Raw genomic sequence first — 16186 nt, forward strand, 5'->3', positions numbered from 1 at the left:
CGCATTATTGAGCCGCATTTAAGAGTGAGGAGGTATCTCCGCGTTCGCCGGCCGGGCTCAAAGTTCGCCCGCAACCCAGACCCAAACCTATGACCTAATCAGTAACGTTATTTCGCGGCGCATACCATCGCTGTAGCTCGACACCGACGCCTTACTCCACACATATCAACATGTCTTTGGCACAAGCAATAAAGGGCGATATGCCCTACCAAGTGCGCTCACTTGTACGTTCCCGATCGCGCCTCCGTTACCGCTGCGTTCACATTGCTGCACCTCGTTGCGACTCGACATTGAGCAATCATTTCCTGCTCAAGCCGGATGAGGAAGACAGCATGTGATGCGCAATCATGCCACTACTAGCTGAAGGTATTTAAAAGCTAACAAGACACGCACAGTATCGTTCTCTGCTTCGACAGGGCAGTCAATTCGCCGCCTACAACTTCCGCGAGTACGCCAAACGAAGAACACGCGACGCCTTCCGGGAACACCAGAAAGAGGCGGAGGAGAGAAGAGTGCAAGATCTTATGCAGAAGGGGCTGAAGGAGTTGCAGATGCTGAAGGTGTGTCGCACCTACATCCAGGCTCGAGCATGGTGAACACTGGAAGAGCGACGCTAGACCGTTGCGCAAACCAACAGGACAGCGGAAATCATCTCGTGTTCATGCCGTAAATTATCAAAGTACCAAGCTGACGCACCATTGCAGAGGCAAACCGTCATAAGCCAGTTTTACCAGATCGACCGATTGGTCGTCGAGGGCGGCAAGGAGGGCAAGCAGACAGGCAACAGGAACGACATCATCAGACAGAAGGATCAAGGGTAAGTGCAAAAGATGTGCGTGTAAGAAGCCCTGCTAATGCGAACGCAGTTGGGACTGAGCCCTATCATAAGTGCTATAATTGAGCAGAGATCAATGTTGGATCATGTAACAACACTATCCACTCCCCTTCGAGCGAACAATCGAGCAGATAGATGGGCCTTAGATTTGGCATGTGCTTCAGGTGGTATCTGAAATCTTGTGGGAATATGGATGCCTTCAGTTGTGGTACCACGAGTGTATTATAGGGTGCTTACTGTTCGTCAACAACATTGTAGTAATTGCGCATGGACACAAACAACACTGATATTGACAAACACTCTGTCTACCTGTAGCTGGAAATATCCATTGATCTTCAGTCTAGATCGATTTGAGCTTGATGCCGGAGGTCGTCGCTGATGTCTGGTACTGGCGAGCTCATGGAACGGATTGGGCGTTAGCCCCGCGCACGGTGCAGGCAGTCGCGTTCGACCTCGAAGTCACGTCCAACGCGCCTGCCCTTACCATTCACCGCCCCATCGCGACCAAGCGCAAATACTTGACAACTGCTGCACGCCCCACTGCTGTGGCAGTTACTCTCCATAATGTCCCGGGTACGTCATCTCCCACTGCCCAACTTTGTCTTCACCCATGGTTTGCATAGACCCCTGCAAACACATTCGGCGCATTCATCTTTGCCACGTGAAATTATTCTTCATCGTCAACCATGGTTAGCTCAGTATTTGTGGTTGCAGAAGGCAATAAATTCGCACACGTTCGCAGAGCTCGCGGAGCCAACCATCTCACTACACCAAATTTGTCGACAGACGTTCCCTTCCCTTATCCTCGTGCTCCCTCGCAGCCATGCAAACACCACTTCCCGATTTCACGCTTCCAGGCAGCCCGTCCTTGATTCCTGATACCAGGCTAACAAGACCTTATCAGTTTCGCAACCGAGACCGGTCCAACAGACAAGGACGTGGTCAGATCGAGCATAATGTGCTCGAGGGGCTTCCAATCAACCAGTACAGAGAGATCGAAGTCACGGTCGGACCCAATGCTGCAGACAGCAAGCCCGTGGACGTCAACGCGTGGCCCGAACTACACATGCCACGGGATTCTCACATGTTACCGGAGCACTCACAGCAACTACTTCGCGCTGCACGCTCTGGACGCACCATCCAACCTCCAGCTCCGCCTGAAGATGATGACAATGAGCTGAAAGACGAGGAGCCAGAGCACAAGCAAGTGTCGATAGGATTCACCATCAAGAAGTATGTAAAAGTCGCGCGACACAACGAAGCGCCGGAACCGGAGTACCTTGCAAAGAGGCGCAAAGGTTTGCCATCACAGTACTTGAATGGTCAGGTTCAAGCGCCGCTCAGGGAGACCAAAGTCAAGAAGCTTGACGCCGAAGGCAATGTTGCAGTATATAAGGTCCTGGCACCAGAAGGACAGGTAGTAGAGGGTGAAGTCGCACCTACCGATGCTGCTATTGAGGTCGCACCAGTCATTGCGGCGCCTGGCACTGTCGTCGAAGGAGTTGGCGTTGTGAACGCAGAAGGCATAGTGGTCGCAAACGACATCCTACAGCAAACACCGCCAAGGAGAAGACCGCCTCCGCCTAAGAAGAAGAAGACGAAGCACATCCCACGACCTGGGCCAGGGAGAGGCCGAAAGAAGGTCGACTTCGTTGATGGTGCAGAAAGGCAAGGCACTCCAGCACCCGGCGGTGATGGTGTCATGCCTGCCATCCGCGAATTGAAAGAGGGCGAGGGAGGATCTGTGGAGCCATCTGACCGCGACACGCCCATGGGTGAAGCTGGAGAGGACGATGAGTCTGGAGAGGAAGGCTCAGAAGATGAGGAACAGGAGCACGACCAGGATGACGGAACTCCAGTGACACCTTCGAAGGCATCAGCACCGGCACCTGCACCTACGAGCGCCCCAGTCGTGGAGATGACCGATGCTCCTAATGTTGTCGCCCCTACAGAGTCAGCAATTGTCATAGAAGAGGCTATGATCATTCCACTCGAGACTTTGCAATCTCCTGTAGAGGCAGCTCAACCGGCGTTGATATCGGCACCTGAGCCTGCAGAGGCTGCAGAACTGACTACTGCTCAAGATCGATCCAGCTCACCAGAACTTCCATTGTCCGCAGCCAACCACAGCAGGCAAAACTCAACAAGTCAAGTGCCCACTTCAGCTACCGCGATCGAACTGATCGCATCGGAGACAGCACCAGCAGAGCCGATATCAGCAGACCCAGCATCATCGAAGTCAGTCCCAACTGGATTAGTTGCGTCTGAACCAATTACAGCTCCCGTCCCATCTACAGAGACCGAGTCCGTACCTGCGAGCGTAGACATCCTAGCAGGCGAACCCACCGACGAATCGGTGTCCGTACCAGCACCAGAACCTGCAGCAGTGCCTTCTCATGAACAGTCTTCTGCAGAGCCAGCAGGAAACACACCAGATCTGCTGGGCAGCTTAGAGGCGGAGCTAGACAAAGAGTAGGACTCCTTCATAGTGGCTTGAAGGTGATTGAGGATGTTCGCAGTTCTTTGCGGGTCCTGCGTCTTAGCATGAGAACGCAGAGGATGGCCGTCAATCTGGGATGGGGCAGCTCCTGTAAACCTCAGGAGAAGTCAATGCATCAATTCTGGTATGAAGATCGAGCACCTACCAGCAAATGAGCGAAGAAATCTCTTTCACGCGGATGGTTGGAGCATTGGATGCATCGCGTAGCTTCAAGCAGATAGAACTATCGATACCGTTACACTTGGCTGGGACAACTCTTAGCTTCAACGGTGCGACCTGCGCGATTGTCCAGTCGATGGCCTCCAAGCGGGGCACATCCAGGAACCAACACGCGGATTGGTCTCCGCTCCGCGCGATTCGGGTCTCAGTAACAGGGGCCGGAATCTCCAAACATCCTAGAAATGGCGCTCAGCGGCGACCAGCCGTGTCAGAAAACAAGATTCCCCACAGCCTCGCAAGTTGCACGACAGGGATGCAGTCGAAGGATGACGTATGAGGGATGATGTCTTGAACTCTAACGCGTGTGACTTCATGATGCAAGCTCCATATTAACATTGAATCTTCCAGCGATCTGTTTATCGTTTCCCGTTCTTTTTATCTGTAAATCGTATTTCCAAAGTTCAAAATGACAGATATCGTTGGCGACCTCAAAAAGCAGACTGGCGCGTTGCAATGTGAGTACCTTCGAATGAACATGACACTCAATGACTGACACAGTTGTTAAGCAAGCGTCAATAGCGTTGCCAAAACTGCAGGCAATACACCGGCGACGAAGAAGACCGTCAACACGAGTCCAGCCAAGGCCACACAATCTGCTGCATCGAAGACAACACCCATTCCTCCTGTGAAGAAGGCTGCCTCAAGTTCAGCTACCACCAAGCCAAGAACACCACTGGGTACACAGAAGAAGCTTCCTGTTCGGAAGACTCCAGCGATAGCCACAGAGACAAAGCCTGCTACAGCAGCCACGCCAACAAAGACTGCTGCGCCTCTCAAGAAGACCGCAACACCCGCTGCCTCAACGGGAAAGCAGGATGTCAGCAATACTTCAAAGCCAGTACCTACAGCCGGAACCGCTGCCACCAAGAAGGTGACACCCGCAGTTACCAGCACAGCAGGCACAGCTGCTGCTCCCGTCAAGAAGACCCCAAGGAAACTTGGTGGAACTGGCACACCAACTGCCTCGAAGCCAGCCAGCACAGTGAAATCTACCCAAGGACCAACACCCACCAAGACGACTGCCAACCCATCCAAATCCGCAGTCAACTCTGCAACCAAAAGCGCTACCAATCAAGCGAAGGCTACACCCGTGAAGAAGAACGTCGATGGTACGTGGCCAACCCCCCTCTCCGTGATTCGTGCTCACCAGGCTCCAGGCCAAGCTGCGCCCACTGCGAAGAAGAACATTGTCTCGCGCGGCGCAGGCGCTGCGTCAAGCAGTGTCAACAGTACAGTCGGCGCTACAACGGGGCTCGTGAACACCGTCGGCGACAGCGCTACAAGCGGCATCAATTCGGGAGTCAATGCCACCACAGGCGTGGTGGGCAATGGTCTTAACAGACTCCCTGGCGGTGTAGGAAAGCCGGTCAAGCATGTCACGGATAACGCTGGCAAGATCGTGACGGGCGCAAGTGATAACTTGTACTACACTGCTGGCGCGGCGACGAAAGGTGTGCAGGGCACGGTGTCGAAGACCACAGGTGCGCTGAGCAGAGGCGATGTCCGCGGGACCGTTGCAGGCGCTACATCTGGCGTTGGTAATACGGTGAAGGGCGCTGGTAAAGGCTTAGGAACCACCGTCGGCGACGGACTGGGAGGCGTGGGCAAGACCGTCGGCGGCCCTGTTGGAGGCGTCGTCGGCAACGTGGGTAAAGGCGCTTCGAATGCGGTCAGCGGAGTCACTGGTGGTCTGGGCGACGGCGTAGGCAAGCTCGGAAAGGGCGATGTAATCGGCGGCGTTGGCAGCACGCTCGGTGGTGTTGGAAAGGGCGTTGGTGGCTTGCTGTCGGGTATAACTGGGTATGGTCAGAATGAGGGCGAGAAGGTCGATGCGCCAGAGGGCAAGAAAGAGGGGCAGTTCTTCTGATGGTTAAGATATGGGGAGTGGGATCGGATGGATGAGCGGACGAAGAAACGAATGAGTAAGGCGCAGGCCTGGGTGGAGGAGCTACAGAGTGAGTGTGGGACGGAGGATCAAGAGTATATTGCTGCTTGGAAACATGAGCTGGAGACTGTTCCGGAATGATATCATTAAGATACATGTAATAGGAACAGGTTATGAACTCCACGGCTGTGAACTTGATGTGAGAGCCAAATTCATGTTTGTTCAATCGCATTGATCCGTCACTACTTCAGTTGCATTTTGAAGGCCTTTTGAGGACTGAGAACGAATTTGAGGTCCTCGCGTCACTCCCGCGTCACTCCCGCATCACTGTCTGTTCAGTATAATGCTATTCGCGGTGAAAGGTAGCTGCCAAACTTCACACCACGGCAATAACAATGGGTAATAGTACGCAAGGCAGAATCCCCGAATTTTTTTGAGTGACGAGAAAGTGAAGCAGGTCGTGTGTAGCCACTTAAGACGTCTAAACGGATGTTGCCATGCTATGCTGCTTGGTGGAATCGAGTCATTCCTTCTCAGCGCGACAGGCACAAGTCCAAATGAGAGCCATTCGAGCAGTACCTATGTCCGTGTTGAGCAAGTCAAAGGGCTAGTGCCAGATTGCTGAGCCATCTTGGGGTGATCTGACAAGACCGAAGGACGAAAGGAACAACACAATCAGAGCAAGATCGAAATACGGCAGCGGTTTCTTGGCAGAACCGAAGGCGTCTCCGCTCTATGCTGTGGGACTGAAGTACCTGTATCTTGGGGAATTTGGACACGTGCGGATCCGGGGCTCTGAGTCGTGTAGTGATGTTGAAATAAGGCCGAAGGGTACAGGGAAGAGGTGATCAGGGCAAGGTCGAAGCTTCAGTCACGGCAGTAATATCTTCAGTCTTCTTTGGGTGTCTCTGCAATGTGTATGGGATGAAAGGAGAAGATCTCCAAAAGAATCTCAAGTACGGGCAACTCTAGGTCACCAAATCTGCGATACGGGACTACTAGAATCTGACGCGCACGTCGACGGCCGCCGAAAACACGCACAGCCTGGTTCGTGATCGTCTCGTCCAGATTGTCTCGTGTTTGGCAGAAGTCTGCCCCTTGAACTCCTTCATCAATCGTCTAAATTGTGCTCGGGATAGAGAGGGGTGCTTCCATCTCATTACAAGGCCGAATGATGCATCGAAGGATAGACCAAGAAAGTGTCAGCCACATGCAGCATCTTGCAATTCGGTGTCACCCTGTGTATTTTTGCATTTGTCCCACTCCGAGACGAATATATCAAACTGTGCTATAATTGCGACGCTTCTACTGAGAGGCTTGAATAGTGAGCTCTGATGCATCATGCTTGTAGATCCGGAAGGATGATTGGAGTAAGCAGCCCGTCCAGGCTGTCGAAATCCTATCGGCCCAGCCCAGATATCGACCATCTTGGAACAAGTTGTTTTGTACCTGCTTGATACCTTCTGGACGCGTCTATACCGCGATCCCGGATCGTGCAAGGCGTTCTGCTTGTAATCTCCTCCCACTTTTGGAAGACCGAGTAGGCGGGACAGACGACGGGAGTCAAGATAGCATGCAAAAGAATCAACAGTACAAAACCGGACGCCAAGCACGCCATTTTGTAGGTGCCCACGTGCTTCAGTTGGAGGACCTCAAGATACTTGGCATGGTGTTTAGCAGATTAGACAGCTTGGAGGCCGCCAAAGCACCGAGATCTGAGCGGTTGCTCCAGGGAATGAGTACGGCGAGTACGAACACAATTGGGCGATTGTTAGACTTTAGCAGGCACAGCCCTGCCAAGAGTCGTCTATCGGGAAAGAGTTGTGGTGTTGAAATAACCCCAAGCGTTAGCACCACCGTTGCAGCTAATCGCTTGGAAGTTACGATCGAAGACGGCTTGAATTGTGACAGCATCCTAATGTAACGGCGAGCTGCGGTCGTCAGTAACGACTTCTCCTTCATCATACACTGCCCGGTCTTCCGCGATGTTGCATGCGTCGGCGGGATATTATCGTTGACTTGCGTCTTTAATCGACCCCGGCTTTCGAGGCCGGACTCCTGCACGGCGGCGTCGAGCCGCACGCCTCATCCGCCCTGCACTTGGCGCTGCCAGGCCAACACCCTACCGCTTGGCTCCAAGCTCCTTTTCTGTCGCCTGCATACGATGCCTCAGTTGTTGGTATATGATCGGGAGACCCGGCGCCACGAGAAACGCAGGCAAAACGTGGCTGCTAATGCTTGCTTGACGCCTCGTCCTGGCGTTCATCTCTTAACTGTCGCATTTCACAAATGAGCTGATTTCCAGGAGTTTCCATGTTTGGCAGCTCGAGTGAGCAAACGCCTTAGGCACATCTCAGCCAAGATGCCTGAGGAAGGACAACAGGCGTCGGTACCGGTATTGGCGAGGAAAACGGGACTAGGATTCGTCACCGGCTGTAGAAGGATGCGTATGCCTGTCATCGTGTCTCAATGCCCCGGTTGATTAAGCCAAAGCGCAATTGATAGGTCGGAGTCTGCCGAGAACGACGAGGAGGCCGAGGTGGAGTTTCAGAGCTGGGAAGGCTGTTGATGGTCGTCTCTGGCCAAGATCACAACCGTTAACGCCCACTGAGTTGCATCAGCCTGCAGGTTATCGGTGGGCCTTTGCAAGGTATGTACGGTCATGATGGGCTGATTATGATATCACAAATCCGATCAGCATCGAGGAACATAAGCAACCCCGATTGTGAAGACTATGGTGTTTTTGAAGTGTGGCTTCGCGCTCTGCGGGTGTCTTATCCTGGACGTATCTGTCAGCGGCATATGGCCCTCGCTTACACGAGCTTGACGCTTCGGGGAGACGCAGGGGCACCCAAGCAACTGTCAGAAGTCTTAACATAGATTCTATCTAGGCTTAGGAGGGCTATGCTCTGGGCAGGTCTCCGACACTGCTTAGCCTTGGCAATGTCTTCTCTCTGGGGGCTCGTACGGGTTTTATTGGATCCTCATCCACACCCGTATACCGCCTGCTGAATACGTGCTTTGCCGTCCTCGGGGTTTTGAGTGTATGACTTGGCTCCCACAGTTCTCCTTGGCAGCGCATGCGGACTGAAGGCTGGTCAGCGCGGGTAAGATGGTCAACCTTCGGCCTCCAAGCTGATGTCGTGTCTTGCGTATATCTTGGGGCTTGGTCTCTTACTCTGGGTATCATCTCAAGTCAATTCAGTCTATCTTTCCACGCGGTCCTTCTCTTCCCGGCATTCGTCTATCCCAATTTAGCGTTCTTCTGCGGCCTTTTTGTTCTTACAATTCCTACTTGCAGTATTGTCTTAGCTTTCTTGTGTAATTTCAAGGCCGTATCGCTGGATCAGCTAGAACCTGCGGCTACTCTATTCCCCTGTTAAGCCATTCTGGACGTTGATCGTCGGCACCCCTTCCCCACAACCTCACTCCACCTGTGGATCTCCTTGCTACCTACATAAAGTATCTGGACTCCCCTGGACTTGGATCATCATCGATAGCAACATCTTTCCCAACAACTTCAGTCCTTTCAGGTCCCAGTATCGCAGCATACAACCACTTCGACATGCTTCTTAAGTCCCTCCTCTTCGCCTCTACGGCCTCGGCGACATGTCTTCACGGACTTTCCATGTTCAAGCGCGCCGCTGGTACTGAAGATGGCACCGTCGAGGTCAATACCTTCGGTTATGGACCTGAGAACGGACCTTTCAACTGGGCTTCCCTCGCTCCTGAAAATGAAGCTTGCAAGGCCGGCCTAAATCAGTCTCCCATCAACATCGATACGGAAGCCTCAGCAGGAAACCTTACTAGACGGGATATCATCATTCACAAGCGGGCTTGTGTTAACGAATCATCCTCAGGTGATACCATTGACCCTGCTGTGGACCGTCCTATCGTGGACATTCCAGACCAGGCGGTAGAGTTTGAGAACCTAGGGACTACCATTGAGGTTATCGTCAACGGCACGACCTCTTTCAACGGAACGGACTTCCGCCTTGTGCAGTTCCACATGCACACTCCTTCTGAGCACCACATCAACGACGAGTACTTCCCTCTCGAAGTCCACATGGTCCACCAGGGCGTCTGTAAGTCAACCCCTTTACAGCTTCGACCGCACTCACTAACCAGTCTGCAGTGGACAACACCCAGCTCGCCGTAATCGCTTTGATGTTCCAAGTCTCGGCCTCAGACAGCGACCCCATCATCGCCGGCCTTTCATCCAGCCTCGACGCCATCACCACCCCCGGCACCAAGACCACGATTGAAGACGGCCTAGACTTCAGCGGCGTGTTCGAAAAGATCGAGTCCTCCGATATCCTGCAATACTCTGGCTCCTTGACTACTCCTCCCTGCGCCGAGGGCGTCACGTTCCTCATCGTTAAGGATCCTCTTGATGTCTCTGTTGCCGACTACAATGCGATCAAGAGTATTGTAAAGTTCAATGCGAGGTTCATCCAGAACACGCTTGGTGGGAATAACATGTTGACTGTTGGTGCGAACAGTGGCGTTGCTGCTGCTAATGCTACCGAGTGATGGTGCTGAATCGTTGTAAAAGGGATACGAAGGTGTTCAGCGCGGAGGTGTTGTCGTATAATGCATAGCGTGGCGCAGATGAGCCGTTGCAGCCAGCAGTGGGCTGGCGCAGGGACTTTGTTGCGGATTTAGACTTCTGTACCTATATCATTTCAGAATTTCTTTCCTCCGATGAGCTTTCTATGATCATGGCTCGAAACGGTGGACAAATGTGATCTGATGCAACAGTGTTGCTCTACTGTGGACAGAATGGGTCACTCTTCGAGTCTCGTGTCTCCATCGAGCACGAAGCTAAAGCGTTCAATACATAGTCAAGAAACGCAATTTCCCCAGAGGCTTCGGCCCATCCGTCATGCAGGCGCACGTATTGACACCCGTATACGGATCTTCTGCTGTGCGACACTAAGCCCCAAGCTTCTGGAATGCAGTTCACGGAAACATGCAAGCGAACCCTAACTTCATTCGTGGAAGTCCATAGGGTTCCAGGCATGTGGCGACCCGTGCATACCAAGAGCTGCGGCTGCGGAAGGATAGGCGCGTGGCAGTTGCTTTCATTTGAGGGCCAGGGGGAAACGCACCTGAGTCTCAACCCTGCGGGATGCGCTTAGACACTGATGGAGGTAACGGTCACGAGAGCACGCTTTCGTCTAGCACTGCATTTTGCATTTGTGTTTGAAGGCCGAGGGCATTGTCTGAATGTACTCGATTTGCAGCTATGTACGTATGTACGCGACTGAAAAAAAAATGATATACAAAGCCCTAGCCCAGCTCCATGTACAACGCCAACCCTTCAGTCCATTGGACGAGTGAGTGTTAGGGTATCCCAGAATTATTCAAAAGATCAAGCGGGTCGATCGAGTCTCTACAACACAAACACCCACGACTCCATATCGAGTGTTCCATCCGGCTATATTCAGACCCCACGGGAGCACTGTGAGGTGCTGCAACGCAATGGGGTAGCTCAAGCCTTGACGGTAAGGTCAGTATGGAAACGGTGGGTGACGGGCTGAGAACTGTTTCCCGTGCCGACGATGCCCAGAACTCCATACATGCTTCCCATATCCAAATCAACATGTACTTGCTTTGGCTTAGAATAGCCTCAGCTTCTTTGGCGGCGCCATAGTGATACCAGCGAAGACCTCAGCACTCCTCTTCTTTGTTGTCGAGAACGGGCGCATAGGTGTAGCAGTCATCATCCTCTGCTTGCTAGGCGTCTTGATCGGGCTACGGCTCATGAGGAAGTTAGACTTCTTCTGGGGCAGCGTGCGGACAGCCATCTTGCCATCGGGCTCGAAGTAGATGCCGAGCTCACTGTTCTCCTTGTCGTCGGCATTGAAGGAACGATCGAACTCGGATGAGGTCGGTGTAGCGGGCTGGCTGCGCTCAGAAGAGGGCGGGACGGCGTACTTCGAGGGCGTCTTTGCGGGTGTGCATGGGACCATCGAGATCTTGGGACTCGCAGGAAGTGCAGCAGACAGGTTGACAAGGTACCTGGTCTCGTCGACGCGCTTCTTATTCGCTTCGCACTCTAGAGCCCAGCTGACGTTTACAGCCTTGATAGCACCCTTGCTTGCGACGACCTTTCTGATTGTATCATGGTTGCCGTCCTTGTAGAGAACATGTGTAATGGCAGCATCGCTCCACTCGTTCTGAATCTTTGCGCCAAGATCCATGAGGAGTGTCTCAAACAGGAAAGACTGGTTCTTGCCGCTGTCGGAGATGACATCAACATAGAAGGTCAAGCCCTGCAGAGGGCCATCAAAGAGAAGGGACTTCTCTTCCTCAGAGTCGTCCCAGGTAACAGCCTTTTTCGGAGTCTTAGAAGTCCTCTTCTTCTCGGGCGATCGTAGAGATGACTTGACAGGAGAACGAAGAGAAGACTTCATGGGCGACACTATCGTCGATGCCGAGAAATTTGTGCCGGGCGCAAATGTCGCAGACTTTGCTGGTGAAGCTTGAGCAGGAGCAGAGAAGAGTGAGCTGCTTGCGCGTGGTGTGAAGACCGACGGGGTGAAAGTCGGCGGCGCAAAGAAAGGTGTCTTTGTTGTTGGCGGTGCCAATGTGAGAGGCTTCAGCTGCAGAGGTGCAAGCTGAACCTGAGGCTTCTCCGCCGCCGGGGTATTCTCGTTCTGAAGTTCTGAGATGCTGAGGTCGTTGACTTCACTGTCTTCGTCAAATGACGCATCGTGGGTAGAGAAATGCGATGGTGACGGAGTCTGTTTCTTTGCCGATGCCCGGATCTCCTCCTGGATCGCGGCCTCTATAGCCAACGCAGGGGTTATTGGGTAATCAGGAAGCTCACCCAATGCCGTTCTATTCGCACTGGCAGCGCGAACAGGTGTCACTGGAGCTGCTGACGGAGGAGTGAAGTTCTCCTTGTTTGCAATGTGCTCGGGCGATGTTTGTGCAGGGGGTGTGGAAGGTGCCTTCAGCTCGATAGCTGGAGTTGCGGAAAATGGAGTGAAGATCTCTTTGGGAGCGATGTGTTCCGGTGAGGATTGCGCAGGTGGCGTGGAGGGAGCTGTGAATCGAACAGCCGGTGTCCTCTGCACAATCTCAGGTGTGTTGTCGCGGATAGGTGTGACTGCCTCAGCTGGACTGGCGACTGTCGCACTCGCGGCTTCCTCGACCTGGGTCTCACCAGCAACCTGTCTAGCAGGTGTGAAGACCTCCCTGATCGCAACGTGCTCTGGCGACGACTGCGCGCGAGGTGTGCTGGGGGCCCGAAAGACTACTGCAGGGGTAGCGGTCGCCGGAGTGAAGGTCTCCTTCACAGCTACATGCTCTGGCGACGACTGCGCGCGAGGTGTACTGGGGACCCGAAAGACTACTGCAGGGGTAGCGGTCGCAGGGGTAGCGGTCGCCGGAGTGAAGGTCTCTTTCACAGCTATATGCTCTGGTGACGACTGCGCTCGTGGTGTGCAAGGGGCAGGGAATACGACCGCAGGCGTAACGCCTTGCGGAGTGAAAATCTCCTTCTTTGCCACATGTGCAGGAGAACACTGCGCTGCTGGTGTTCGGGGCACTGCAAAGAAGGCCACAGGTGGCATGCCAGGCTGCTGAGGGGTCAAAGATGTCTCCATGGAGGCCTCCTCAATGATGCTGAGACGCGACTGAGCCATGATGTGAGCAGGAGTCGTGGGATAGTCTGGCAGCTCAGCGAGTGCTTGCCTGGAGCTCAAAGGTGCTTTGATGTGTGCAGGTGTCTCGGGATAGCTGGGCATCTCCATGAGCGCCGTCTTACTGCTTGTGGGAGCCTTGATGTGTGCGGGAGTCTTAGGGTATTCTGGCATCTCAGCCATCGCAGCCTTGTTCGAGATGGGAGCACGGATGTGAGCAGGTGTCTTCGGGTAACCTGGTAGTGCTGCGAGTGCTGCTCTCGATGAGATAGGTGCGACAATGTGCGCCGGTGTCTTAGGGTATTGAGGAAGCTCGAACATAGCTCGCTTGTTGGTGAGCGGCTGAGTGGTGTGTGCGGGTGTTGAAGGTACAGTAGGGTACTCTGCGAAGGGCTCCTGAATTGGCTCAGGCACAGCGACGCTCTCGTCGATGATCATCGCTTCGACCGGGGCAGGCTCTTCAACAGCGTCCTTCGCATACTTAGCTGGTGTAGCCTTCTTTGTCGGTTTGCGCGCAGGCGCCTTGAGGGGTGAAGCCGGGGGCAACTCGGCATTACGAGTGGTGCGTGTGGCTCTGCTTGGGGGCGCAAGCACTGGTGCTGTGTCGAGAGGAGCTGCTGCTTTGCGCGCGCGAGATGCAGGCTTGATGGGCTCAGCAGCGATGGTGTTCTCGACAGCAGGAGCGTCGGTAGCCTTCGCAGCTGGGGCTTTCTTCGTAGGCACTTTGCGCGCTCGCGAAGCTGGCTTGGGTGCCTCTTCAACAATTGGCTCCTCGATAGTGACGGTCTGGCGTGTCCGTGTCGCAGTCCTTTGGACATCCTCCGCCTCATCTGCAGCAGGCTCTGCGACAACAACAGGCTCGGCCTTCTTTGCTGGTGTCTTCTTGACAGGCGCTTTGCGTGCACGTGTCGCGACCTGAATTTTGACAGGCTGTTGTGGCATTTGCTCTTCGTCCTCAATTGTTTCCCCAACGACAGCTTCTTCAACGATTGGTGTAGAAGCCTTACGCCCACGTGTAGCTCTCTTAGACGCGACAGGAGCGGGCTCCGCTTCTATTGCTTCTGTCTTTGCGGCGCGTGTCGAGCGTGTCTTCTTGACTGTGGATGCCGCCTCGACGACAGGCTCTGGCTCGGGTGTGGGCTCAGCCTTTGCCTTGCGCTTTGTCGTGGTCTTTGTAGCTTTTGTGGCAGCGGGCGTGGGCTCAGTAGCTTCTTCGACGACCGCCTTCTTTCTGCCGCGCTTGGGCGGTGCGGACAGTGTCGATGCTGCAAGCGCAGCCTCCGGGGCGGCCTTCGTTCCGCGACGTGTGGCGACCATGTTGTGTACTTGGGTATGCAATAGCCGCGGGTTAGCAGTGGGAGGTTTGCCACTCTTGTGTGCTGGGATGGTACGAGGTAATAGCGCAGTCACCGCTTGTTGTCCGTGTGTTGCTCTAAACATGGCTGTTGCTCGGCCAACCGTCCCAAACCAGTCTGGACCGCGGCGGATGCACCCGGTCTCGACAGCCTCACGATGATGCAAAGATCGATGAATCGACTCTCAAATTCGACCTTCGATTTATGAGCTGAAAAGAAGCCACTTCTTTCGAGCCACAATGGCAAGGCCTGGCAGAATGAACGCCGCGTAGATGTGACTGCGTAGCTATCTCGTTGAAATACTACTCTTGCAACTGGTCGATTGCTCCGTTGACGATGTCTCTGATTTGTTTCCATCTCTTTGTCAAAGTGTCTTTCTGACCTGCTCGTAAGCTTGGTTCAGTATCGCTGCTCCTTGTCTTCCTTCTGCTGCTTTCTGGCCCCACATCGACCTTCAAACCGTCGACTTCCTCCAGGATGTCCATGACTAGTCTCGAGTACTTCGTCAACAAGCCTACTAGATATCCGTACAGTTTCCCCTGTTCTCTTTCTCCATCATCATTGCCCCCAACAAAAGAGGAGTACCTCTTCGAGTCCAGCACAAGCAGCCTGAGAACTGCTTGCGTACGATGACAAATTGTCTCCTCTGCGCCAGGAGCGAAGAGTGTGTAGTTGCCATAGAAGCCGTCTTCCTTTAGCGCATTTGTCTGATCTCCATCCAGTAGCGGTATGATCAGGTGATCCAGAGGAATCGCGTCGCGTTTGTTGCTCTCCAAAATGAACCCGTACTCTGCGAGCAGGAAATCGTTCGTGTGTGCGCCATAGCTGACAAAGACTTCCTCGCCTGCCTTGTACGCTCTATCTGCTATCACGCTATATCCCTTGCTGTTGGCTTGCGGGTCACATCCAAGGTCGCTATGGTTGAAGTAGTCCATAAATGGACACATGGCATAGCAATCGTCTCCTGTCAGCTTGTTCTTACGCTTTGGGAGTCGAGGATGTGAGTTTTGCATATCCGGATAGTCCCAGTAGAATGTTCTTGTGTTAACGATGAGCCATGTGTACGTGTAGAGATCTTTTGATATTGATGGGAGATGAGGTCTGAAGTCGACCCAGTCTTTATCGAGTTTGGTGAGTTGGCTTGTCAGTAGCGTCGAGGCGGCGATAGGAAGGAGGTCCTGTAGCTTTTTGTTGTAGTATATGGGCATCGTATTCCGGAAGTCTTCTTCTGTAGGCCATACAGCTTGCCAGAGGGCGTGCTCATCGTGCGCTGGGTCTGAATACCATAGCGCCAGGGAAGCTGCAAGTTTGCCATGTACGGTAACGTTATCGGGTAGCCTGAGCGCCTTGACGGATGGCAATGCAACATGAACAAGCGATGTGTTCTTCACATGCACTAAGCAATCTCCTTTCTTGTCTGGTCAGTCGTTGTTCGTGCTGTTGAAACTCAGTTGTGTACTGACTTCAAGGTTGCGTGCTGCAACAATACCCATGCCACGGTCCACAAATCTGGCCGGCGCAATGCCATCTATGGTGACACCTTTACCCTTGGCCCATTTAACGAACTTCGCATGCTCTTCACCCGGATCTAGTGCTGGCGTCATGGTGTTGCTCATCATTGAAGGTTGCAGAGAAGGTCGTTCCTGCCGCAAGCACATTCCACAACACGATGCTAATCCTAGACAGTGACGCAGCGTACTCGTGTCCCGTCAGCGTCGGCGAGTAGAAACTAATCCTAAA

The 16186-nt window shown here is 53.5% G+C and overlaps 6 protein-coding genes across 6 annotated transcripts; 5 read left to right on the top strand and 1 right to left on the bottom strand.

The window, feature by feature from the left end:
* The first annotated feature begins 75 nt into the window (after window positions 1-75).
* Window positions 76-1155, top strand: M421DRAFT_415202 (uncharacterized protein). The gene is made up of 4 exons (XM_033590610.1): window positions 76-224; window positions 396-560; window positions 705-817; window positions 867-1155. The coding sequence occupies exons 1-4, from the start codon at window positions 171-173 to the stop codon at window positions 874-876; spliced, it is 342 nt and encodes a 113-aa protein (XP_033454402.1). The 5' UTR covers window positions 76-170; the 3' UTR covers window positions 877-1155.
* Window positions 1156-1327: 172 nt separating this feature from the next.
* M421DRAFT_415203 (uncharacterized protein) lies at window positions 1328-3587 on the top strand. The gene is made up of 2 exons (XM_033590611.1): window positions 1328-1408; window positions 1740-3587. Exons 1-2 carry the CDS (start codon window positions 1400-1402, stop codon window positions 3309-3311), a joined length of 1581 nt encoding a protein of 526 aa, XP_033454403.1. The 5' UTR covers window positions 1328-1399; the 3' UTR covers window positions 3312-3587.
* A 49-nt stretch (window positions 3588-3636) lies between these two features.
* M421DRAFT_114303 (uncharacterized protein) lies at window positions 3637-5625 on the top strand. Its single transcript, XM_033587229.1, has 3 exons — window positions 3637-4009; window positions 4061-4663; window positions 4712-5625. The coding sequence occupies exons 1-3, from the start codon at window positions 3961-3963 to the stop codon at window positions 5419-5421; spliced, it is 1362 nt and encodes a 453-aa protein (XP_033454404.1). The 5' UTR covers window positions 3637-3960; the 3' UTR covers window positions 5422-5625.
* A 2733-nt stretch (window positions 5626-8358) lies between these two features.
* On the top strand, window positions 8359-8913 carry M421DRAFT_114330 (uncharacterized protein). Its single transcript, XM_033587230.1, has one exon. The coding sequence runs from the start codon at window positions 8520-8522 to the stop codon at window positions 8820-8822; it is 303 nt and encodes a 100-aa protein (XP_033454405.1). The 5' UTR covers window positions 8359-8519; the 3' UTR covers window positions 8823-8913.
* Window positions 8914-9004: 91 nt separating this feature from the next.
* On the top strand, window positions 9005-9972 carry M421DRAFT_50844 (carbonic anhydrase; the record flags this gene model as incomplete). The annotated part of the gene is made up of 2 exons (XM_033594868.1): window positions 9005-9524; window positions 9575-9972. The coding sequence occupies 2 exons, from the start codon at window positions 9005-9007 to the stop codon at window positions 9970-9972; spliced, it is 918 nt and encodes a 305-aa protein (XP_033454406.1).
* A 4651-nt stretch (window positions 9973-14623) lies between these two features.
* Window positions 14624-16158, bottom strand: M421DRAFT_415209 (SET domain-containing protein). Its single transcript, XM_033590612.1, has 2 exons — window positions 15910-16158; window positions 14624-15858 (listed from the first exon to the last, which is right to left on the bottom strand). Exons 1-2 carry the CDS (start codon window positions 16048-16050, stop codon window positions 14749-14751), a joined length of 1251 nt encoding a protein of 416 aa, XP_033454407.1. The 5' UTR covers window positions 16051-16158; the 3' UTR covers window positions 14624-14748.
* Window positions 16159-16186: the final 28 nt, after the last annotated feature.

Source organism: Didymella exigua, assembly GCF_010094145.1.
Source record: "Didymella exigua CBS 183.55 unplaced genomic scaffold M421scaffold_1, whole genome shotgun sequence".
In the NCBI taxonomy this organism is placed as follows: domain Eukaryota; kingdom Fungi; phylum Ascomycota; class Dothideomycetes; order Pleosporales; family Didymellaceae; genus Didymella; species Didymella exigua.

What these genes read in the sequence shown, in the direction of transcription:
- M421DRAFT_114330 (XM_033587230.1), top strand. Translation starts at nt 8,520, where the DNA reads ATGCGGACTGAAGGCTGGTCAGCGCGGGTAAGATGGTCAACCTTCGGC.
- M421DRAFT_114303 (XM_033587229.1), top strand. Translation starts at nt 3,961, where the DNA reads ATGACAGATATCGTTGGCGACCTCAAAAAGCAGACTGGCGCGTTGCAA. An exon ending in GCAGACTGGCGCGTTGCAAT is followed by an intron (nt 4,010 to 4,060) that starts GTGAGTACCTTC and finishes ACAGTTGTTAAG; the next exon opens with CAAGCGTCAATAGCGTTGCC. An exon ending in CGTGAAGAAGAACGTCGATG is followed by an intron (nt 4,664 to 4,711) that starts GTACGTGGCCAA and finishes ACCAGGCTCCAG; the next exon opens with GCCAAGCTGCGCCCACTGCG.
- M421DRAFT_415209 (XM_033590612.1), bottom strand. Translation starts at nt 16,050, where the DNA reads ATGACGCCAGCACTAGATCCGGGTGAAGAGCATGCGAAGTTCGTTAAA. An exon ending in TTGCAGCACGCAACCTTGAA is followed by an intron (nt 15,859 to 15,909) that starts GTCAGTACACAA and finishes TGACCAGACAAG; the next exon opens with AAAGGAGATTGCTTAGTGCA.
- M421DRAFT_415202 (XM_033590610.1), top strand. Translation starts at nt 171, where the DNA reads ATGTCTTTGGCACAAGCAATAAAGGGCGATATGCCCTACCAAGTGCGC. An exon ending in CCTACCAAGTGCGCTCACTT is followed by an intron (nt 225 to 395) that starts GTACGTTCCCGA and finishes AGACACGCACAG; the next exon opens with TATCGTTCTCTGCTTCGACA. An exon ending in AGGAGTTGCAGATGCTGAAG is followed by an intron (nt 561 to 704) that starts GTGTGTCGCACC and finishes GCACCATTGCAG; the next exon opens with AGGCAAACCGTCATAAGCCA.